This window comes from Malaya genurostris, chromosome 3 (assembly GCF_030247185.1).
Source record: "Malaya genurostris strain Urasoe2022 chromosome 3, Malgen_1.1, whole genome shotgun sequence".
Classification (NCBI taxonomy): domain Eukaryota; kingdom Metazoa; phylum Arthropoda; class Insecta; order Diptera; family Culicidae; genus Malaya; species Malaya genurostris.
The window spans coordinates 278,036,375-278,045,365 of NC_080572.1; the positions used below are offsets into that span (position 1 = coordinate 278,036,375).

General features: G+C 36.8%; 1 protein-coding gene across 1 annotated transcript; it reads right to left on the reverse strand.

The window, feature by feature from the left end:
* Positions 1-2,494: 2,494 nt before the first annotated feature.
* On the reverse strand, positions 2,495-8,615 carry LOC131437978 (27 kDa hemolymph protein-like). The gene is made up of 7 exons (XM_058607692.1): positions 8,466-8,615; positions 7,481-7,732; positions 3,499-3,811; positions 3,280-3,443; positions 3,062-3,215; positions 2,869-2,998; positions 2,495-2,803 (listed from the first exon to the last, which is right to left on the reverse strand). Exons 2-7 carry the CDS (start codon positions 7,533-7,535, stop codon positions 2,696-2,698), a joined length of 924 nt encoding a protein of 307 aa, XP_058463675.1. The 5' UTR covers positions 7,536-7,732; positions 8,466-8,615; the 3' UTR covers positions 2,495-2,695.
* Positions 8,616-8,991: the final 376 nt, after the last annotated feature.

Genomic DNA, 8,991 nt, shown 5'->3' on the forward strand with positions numbered 1-8,991 from the left:
TCCATTGTGTACATATTGTGACTTTCCTGGGCAATCTAGTGTTAAATGGACATCCTTACATTATATCATTTAACAAGCTCACTAACACCTGATTTTATTTTATTTTCTTGACGAGATACGAGACTGTTGAAATAAAAGATTATCATCGAAGATTTAAGGCCAAGGAAAAAAACCCTAGAAACCGAGAAAATGACGAAAAATAGGTATTTTATGTAATAACCTAACTTCGGTAAGTTACGATTTGGTAAAAGGTAAATGCACTACTATTCTTACTATCAATTTTATTATTATTATTATTGTTATGGTCATTATTATTATTATTATTATTATTATTATTTCTTTATTCTTGATAATCTATTAGCTTGAGATATTAATAGGTTTCTCCGGCATAGTAAAAAAAACAATGCAATGGGGGAAAAGGAAACGTAACGTAACGTCGACAAAGATAGAAACAATCAGAGTAGATTAAAATGAATAGTGTCAGTAGACCAGACTTATCTACATCTATTTAGGAACTTTAAAGTAATAATCGTTTGTACCGTTTCAGACATAAAATACTATATAGGAAAGCAGGGCCAAGACCGAAGCGGATACAATGCGAAATTTTCCAAAGTTTCATCGACGAGGACATTCAAGACACAGAAGCAGTTGGTAGGATGACAAAATACCAATACGATACAGACGCACGACTCAATGATTGACTGGTTACCGGGTGAAGCACACACTTCCTGTCCAAATGACAAACTCTCTGGGAAACTTGCACTAGAAGATATTCGTTGCAAATTGATAACCGTAAAGGAATCTGTCGCTTAGGTTACATGCTGGAAGGTACCTATCAATGATAGGTCGGTTTCCTCCTTCGTTACTAGTGTTCATTTGGGCACCATAGCCTAGTTCGTCCGGTATGGAAAGTGCGGAGCGTTGTAACCACCCTCGTCGGCCAGAGTAGCCCATAAAGGGGAAAACAATTTTTTTATTCCTAATCTAATACGATTCTAAAGTTTCTAATTCTATAGAAAAATCTCTCTCAATTGATGAAATGGCGGAATTCGAGGTAAACAAGGATCTAATGCAGCCGTAGATCTCATGCTTAGATTTCATTCTACGCAAACGTTCAGAACAACGAAAAGGATCCTGTCAAAAAAATGAGCAATCATTGCACATAATTATTCTGTTTCAGGATAGGGTTTCTTGTCTAGAATTATACCTGAAGCTGTTAGGAATACAACATCCGTTTTCTGCCCCGTTCAGGTTTTTTACGTGATAAACAGCTTACATTTCTTTCTTCCTATGTGTCTGTTATACTATCCAATATTTGAACTATTTTCCTCTACAATTATCCTCTATCCTTACAAAATTGATATATGGACTGTATTTACTTTTCTTTTCGATTCGTCTAAGATTCGCCAGTGCATAGCAGGTTATGCCGAAGTATTATGCCACCTACCAGTTTAACATAAAGTGCTAAGCAGACGTATAATTAATGCTATTTGCAAAACACTTGTTTCGCACCGAAGTGCAACTTCTTTACAGACGTGTCGAACGAAAACGTTATTTTTGGCTCATACTGAACGGTTCAGGTAGCGGTTATTTGGGGGCTATCTCTAAATGGACTGTGATGGGCATAGTTTGTTCTAGCATAGGGGTTCCGAAACTAAAAATATTTACGAAGATTACGGCGATGAATATCCAATTACAAAAACTGTAAGAGCTTGTATAAATCGATTCATTTTATGCCCTTCTCTTTTGAAAGGTTATAGAATTGCTGAAAAACCCGACTTTTGATCAGAGCTGTAGACATCCCTAGTGTTATATACCAATCGACTTAGCTCGATGCTAGGATAGGAAAATGTCTGTGTGTGCATGCATGTTTCAAAGATGTTTCTTACTGCCTGATTTTCTCGGAAATGTCTAAACTGATTTCAAATAACTTTGAAAGCTACTATCGTGTAATTGATTAAGTTAGAAGATCAAATGGCTATCACTCCTGGTTTCGGAGATATGATAGTATAAATGACGTATCCGAAAAAATGCACATTATATCGTAACTAATAGCCAACAAATATCAATCTAATCTCTAATTCGTTGCTGATATTAGAGATTTCATTGCATCACTTTTTAATTTTATAAATCCATCAGTTATTGTGTAGTACTGATAAAAAGTTATGACATTACGTCACAACGCACGAAAAATTAATAGTTGAATAGATATGTTCATCAAAGCATTCAACGTTTGATTTCGTATTACCTTGCGCCACTTACATTCCGAACTGGGAAACTTTCGGGCATACGAATTATTATTATTATATCTGCTTATATAGCCTTAGGTTTCAATTACTGATAATCGTTCGTCGGGGGGTTGTGGTGTATAAGAAGATTTTTCGAATTGTATGTTAAAACCATGTCAACTTTCTGCTTAGGAGTTCTCGATAGATCGGTACAATCAGAAGATCTACTTTTACTAAGATCTTGGTTGGTAGTGATATTCAAAAACTCCGATCGAATGTAAAGATTTGATTTTATTGATGTACACGCACAACGAATCAAGTATTCAAGTTTCCGGTTTACCTAGACTCTTAATATCTTAGATTTAAACATAAAAATTCTCGTGCATCTTTATTCTTCCACTTGGTAGCCATTGTGTGGCTCTCCTATCACATGAAATACCAAAACACTTTATCAACCTTTCAATGGATCAGTGAATCATGAATTTCGCCAAGAAAACCATCAGCCAGGTGAGTAATATAACTTGTATCGATGATTTCATCAAGTCAGCAGAGTTTCTTCGAGATGTATGTGGTGCCTTTTTGGAAATTGTATGAAAAAAGTAAGAAATCAAAACATATTTAACACGATTGTAAATATTACCGTCGTAAAATTGGCACACGGAGTTTCCCTCCGGACGAATTTGAATAAGGACTCCACCAAATTTGCCGGTGTAGATTCCCTACAGTCTTCTAAGACGTTAACGAAACATTCTCTTAGATTGTCCATGTCACTGGAAAAGAAATTTAGCACATGAAAACTTGTGGAAAAATTTCCTGCTAACTGACTGGCTTACTCGCATTGTTTTTTACCCATTACCAACTTTGGAATACCCTCCGATGCTCTGGGTGTTGGGTCATCCAGATATCCTCTGAGAGTCGTGTTGAAACAATCGATTAGAGGTTGTTTTTGCTCCTGGAAGCATTCCGGACCTTCCTCGGCGATAAAGACTGGAGTGATAGTTTGTGAAAATTATTATGTAACTCATATATAAATGAAAGTGTGATTTATTACGTGCGATCTGATCTCCATCTTTGTGGCAAACAAAGTTCAACAGGCCGTGCACAATATTCACCAGCACCCGCTTACTTTCCCGCTCATCGTCATCCAAGCATATTTCAACATCGTTGGAAAATGTGTTGATGCACTCGATCGCTGTTGATCGCCGGCGACAGTACCTAAAACATTAATGTTGGTAACATTTTCATAGTAACGCATTACGGCAAACATTACTTATTAAACACTGTATCCAGATCGCCCGTTGGTTTGGCTAGTTTGATTTCGTTCTGCAGATCGCTGAAGTCGATCAAATCTTTCAGACATTCACTCAATCGCTGTCCGGCCTGTTCCGCTTGTTCGAATGCAGCATCGCTGCCGGCTGCCTTCGAACATTTATCTTTCACTATTTTCTGAATATCTTCCAGGCTCGGCAAGGTAATGTTCTGAAATTCCGGAGGAATGAAACCCTCCGGCAATTGTTCCTTAAGTTTTTCTATGTCCAGATCCTTGATTTCCGCTGGAATGTCATCGGCGAACGTTGGATAAGCTGCAGCGGCAGATTTAGATATTAACAAGATTGTTAATAATTTTCAAAATTACATTACATGTGAGATAAAAACAAGCAAGCAGCACAAATCGCTTTCATACAGGGTGTCCCGCGAAAAATTACGAATTTAAAAATGCAATAATGAAAAAACGGTTTGATAGATTTCAATGTTTATATACATTTATTTAAAAGTTTGATTCAAGAAATTTATTTATGAAAAATGTTTGGTTTCGACAGGACGGCGCTACGTGTAACACAGCCAACGAAACAATCGATGTTCTGCGAACAATCTTTAAAAATCGAATAATAAGCAGAAATAGTGATGTGAATTGGCCTTCGACAAGTTGGGATTTGACGCCGCTGGATTATTTTTTTTGGGGAGCGGTCAAAGAGAAATGTTACCCCAACCATCCAGAAATAATTGTAGACATCAAACACGAAATTCAAGTTGCTATTGATGACATAAGGCCAGAAACAATTGAAAATGTACTCGAAAATTGAGTGGATCGGATTGACTGCCAAACCACCCGTGGGGGTCATTTGAACCGAATTCTTTTTCATGAATAAACATTTCAAATAAATTTATAATTGTTGAAATCTATTGTTTTTTTTTCATAGTTATTGCAAACTTTTGCGTGGGACACCCTGTATGTGATGTTTTGAAGTCCGAATATTTTGAAAAAAGTAATTGTTTTTTTTCGCAATCTCATAGCGGCCTTTACACGAGAATAATTTTTTTCATTTTTAATGATGACTAAGTAATGATATTTCAAATTTGCGTATACACGTTCATTAAAATGATATTAGTTGGTAGTAATGACACTTTTAATGATCGTGTAAGGTCCGCTAATCTATATCTTTCAACCGTAACAACCGAGTAATATTCATATCCTATTGATCAGTCTACTCTGATTGATACAGAAACAATCCTGTAAGATTTCAGGACGCAAGCATGAACTTTTGCACATATTCAACAGACTGATGCCAATTGCATGACAGGTCAACTAGTTTTTTTGCTTCAAATGATTGTAACAGTGTAACTAGTTTTTTTGCTTCAAATGATTTGATTTAAAAATTATTTCTGTAAATCATAATTTTTAGTCTTAAACTATGTCACATTTTGTGCTTTTCCGAATGAGAGCAATTGTACAATAAAGCAAGAGAATGTTACTTGCATTCTCCCAATGATTTACTCTAGTCCAGTCGCTGTGTTACTTATGTCGTTTTCGTTTGAGAAAACTGATACTGACCCAGGGTAGTTTCATCAAACAAACACTTTTCACGAAACTATGTTGGGTTAGCATATGGCAAGGGGGGTTTGAGCAAATCAGATATAAAAACCCGGTTCGAAACTGATTGGATTTTCAGTTCAACATTGTTGAAACTAGGTTCCAAACAGACTCCAAACAAACGGTTTGACAGCAGTTTTGGTGGCAACTAGGGTAGATTTGGTATCAAACGAAAACGACATTAGTGAGAGAATGTTGGTGCGATACTCTTTGTTTCATGAATACAACTGTCAAAATACAAAGGTGGAATGGAAACAACATATAAATCAATAAATGTGGGATATGCCGAAGACGTTGTTCTAAAAATAGGCAAATGTTAACTGGTTTGGGAAATAGGTTAATTCTAGAGAATTTTGAAAGCTCGAACCAATTCGGACCTGAATGCGAATCAACAAAAAGCGGCTATTTGAAAGTTTCGATGACACATTTCGATGACACATGACTTCCACGTTTCGTCTTATACTCATCAGTGCATTGACAGTTTTTGCTAAAACACTAGTGCCACCTATTCGCAACATGCTTATTTTATGCACCAAAGTGCAGTATTTTTTTATGGTGTTTCGGAAGAATGAAATAAAATTGACGGCTTTCTACCCACCAACAGATAGAAGTCATTTTTGAAGGGGAACATTAGGAAAATTGGTAGGAAGAATCGAAGATCCCAAGATTTGAATTGTAAAAACTGTTCCAGAAAGTAAGGACACACTTTCCTTCCATACACTGCCATTTGAACTTAAATTGTTATATAAGTGGTCTGTTTACTGTAAATCACCCAAACGTCAAATCAAAGCAGAGTTTCCCACGGGTTTCCGATGAAATTCGCTGTACCAATAATGCACAGGCGGTTCCAGGATTATCTTTAAAACCCCCTTCTTGAATCACTTAGTAATATGATAATCCTTTCTTTTGCCATTTAAATAGTCTCGTTAAAACGTCTGTTAGATTCTATTCTCAGCCATTAGTATTGCAAACATATCAAATAACTTAATCGTAGCTTTCAAACGGGTCTAACTCTTTCGAAATCGATTCTTTCTTCTCCGAGAATTTTTTTGTGTTGAAAATCACTGGAATAACATGGCCAAATGGGCTGTAAATTTGTCCACGTGCGTATCACCAGAGATGCCAGTTAATATAAAAAGTTTAGTTAGCAAAAAAAAACACGCTCATTTTCAAAAGTCTAAATTTTAACGAATGTCTGCAAACAATCGAAGTTTCAAAAGTCTGTAAAAAGTCTTTAGACAAAAAAGGTTAGCAGGTTAACTACGAAATTTGATAATTTACAGACCAACTTCCAGATTTGGCATCTCTAAATATCACTGACAATTTTCCACGATTTGTCGAAAATGACGAAAAAACAAACTTTGAGAAAATTTTGATAGCATCCCGTATTAAATCACGAAATAGATCGATTTCACCTCATAAATATTCAATCTACACACCTTTTCGATTGATGTTCTTTAATTTATGATACTATAAAAAAGTCAGCAAAAACTTTTGGGTTGATTTTCACGTAATTAAAATTTTTTTTAAGCGCTGCAAAAAGTACAAGCGTCTGTTTGCTTCGGTATACGGCACAAAAAGAACGTGCTGCTATTACACACACATTACATTTGTCGGAATGACGCTATTTGCTTTCTGTCAAAAGTTACGGTGGGGTGCCGGCAACCGAACATCTTCCCCTACTCATAACAAAATTGACTGCTGAAGTCCTGAATAGGTAGTGTGAAATCACAAATGCCACGAATAAGTGCTACACGTTTCTTGAAGAAGACAATGTTGACCAGACGAAAGTCTCAGTTTTCATTAAAAAAAATTGGCAAAAGGATTATGATCTGGCTGACGATTTGCTATTGCGGCAAATGAACGGAGTTTACCATGAGCTGGAACAAATCCGAACACGTGATAATTGTACCCAATTCCTTATCAATCAGATTAAATTTTTTAACTACCCACTTCTGTTCAAAATCAAACGTAAGAATCGATTATTTAAACATGACATTGGTTTTGAGAAAACTGTAGGTTCAACGGCCCCTGCGTAAATCCACTAATCTATAGCTAATACTAGTGTCCTAGTACGTCATTGTAGCACTCAACGACACCCGAGAAGAATGAACCAACGCCTTTGGGCTACCTAATCTGTCGAAAAGGGTTCGCTATGAAAAGCTGACGTAAAGCTTTGATGAGATTTTAATTGAACTTTACTCTATGGGACTCCGATGGCTTATCGGTTCTTTCAAAGCCCTGCCCGATAAGAATGTGTTTCTAGTTATTAGCAACAATAGACTCAGTAGCTCCGTGTCTGCCAAGGCAACATTAACTTAAATTTCATTACAAACTACGGATCGTCGTATTTAATAATTAAGATCATTGATAAACTCACCTGTGAAACCTGTCACGATCAGACAAATGGTTAGTGCTGCGAATATCCGGCTCATTATAATCCGTTTGACTCCGTACAAGATCACCAAGATGACTGGACTGAAGTCGTTCGTTACTCGTGCAGTACTGAATCGGCTGATACACTTCTGATCATACGAAAAGGCTCGCGACAATTTCAACAAAACTACCACGACGTTTTTCTTATCAATCGAATACCGATTCCCGCGTCGAATCTTATGTCTTTATCAGGTACCTGAAAACCGATTCATAACGTAAATAACAAAATCGATTCGTGGTGGTGTGGTCACAAAGTTCGACTTTGATTACGGATTCTGGCAGCTGTACTGTCCTGAAATCGTTATTATGTTTATGTAAATGCTACTGACCGGCCCTGTGCACTCGACAAATTTGTACGATGATTCAATCAATTTGTTATCGTACAGTTAGCATTCGTACAGTGTGGAATGAGGTGATAATACGGCAAGATTGATAACAGATTTATGTGCCGAATAGGATATCGTTTAACAGCTCATACTACAAAAAAATTACCATTGTTAACGCTAGTGATGATCCGTTCAAACAATTATCTGTGAAACATTTATCAATCATGTCTAGAAGTAATTTGTTTCCTATGTTAATTGATGTCTACCGTGAGATTATTAACATTGTATCAAGGGATTATTAACACTGTTTTGTAATTCTCACGTCAATCTCGGCTCGATCGGTGAACGATCAGAGTGGCATCAGAAAAACATCTGAAGGCTCTGTGCAAACTTGCTTCCAAATTCGATGAATCAGGGGCAAAGAAGGTAATGCAAAAAATGACCCTGAAATGGTTTGTTGTATGTTTTTGGTTACCAGTTCTTCGTACTTAGTGGTACACACTCATTCGGTGTGGATTGTATTGAACTGATAACATTTTATTTTCAATCCTACATAATTCTCCAGTGGCAAGATGTTTAAAATGTAGAATTTTATTTACTCACCTATATTTAGCGATAGAAGTCGGAACGAATTTTATCAATCGCTGTTTTGTTTATTTCCATTGAAATCAAACCAATATCTAAATAACGAACTCAACTCTCACATATATCGGTAGCCAACAGCAACCAAACGAACCCGCATCGTAGCAGCAGTAAAAGCAAACTGAAGTAGCTCATTCCAGGTTCTGTGGTAGTAGCGTAGTTGTGTAAAGTAATGCATTAATGAATATGGTAGTGACGGATCGCCATGTGTATACCATAGCAAAGATAATCAAAACAAGATTAGATAACGGGAATCACTGGTGTTCCAGTGCGACATGCGTAACGCACTCTGGCATAGAGCGACCGATCGAGGTTACTCCGGGAGCTTTTGAGCTTTTGCATCACTGCGCCATCGAACGGTGTTGCATTGTACTAGGCGTTGAAAAGTTTAATGCCGTTAGCGCACAATGTGGTAGAAACAGATGGGGCAAACACAACTCTTTTGTGTTAATGAAATTGCATGTAAACGCAAACATTCGAAAATCTT

Excerpts from the sequence above, each read along its gene's own strand:
- LOC131437978 (XM_058607692.1), bottom strand. The coding sequence starts at position 7,535 with ATGAGCCGGATATTCGCAGCACTAACCATTTGTCTGATCGTGACAGGT. Across the intron at positions 3,216-3,279 it reads AGATGGAGATCAGATCGCAC|TCTTTATCGCCGAGGAAGGT; the intron begins GTAATAAATCAC and ends CTATCACTCCAG. Across the intron at positions 2,804-2,868 it reads CGTGTGCCAATTTTACGACG|GCACCACATACATCTCGAAG; the intron begins GTAATATTTACA and ends ATTTCCAAAAAG.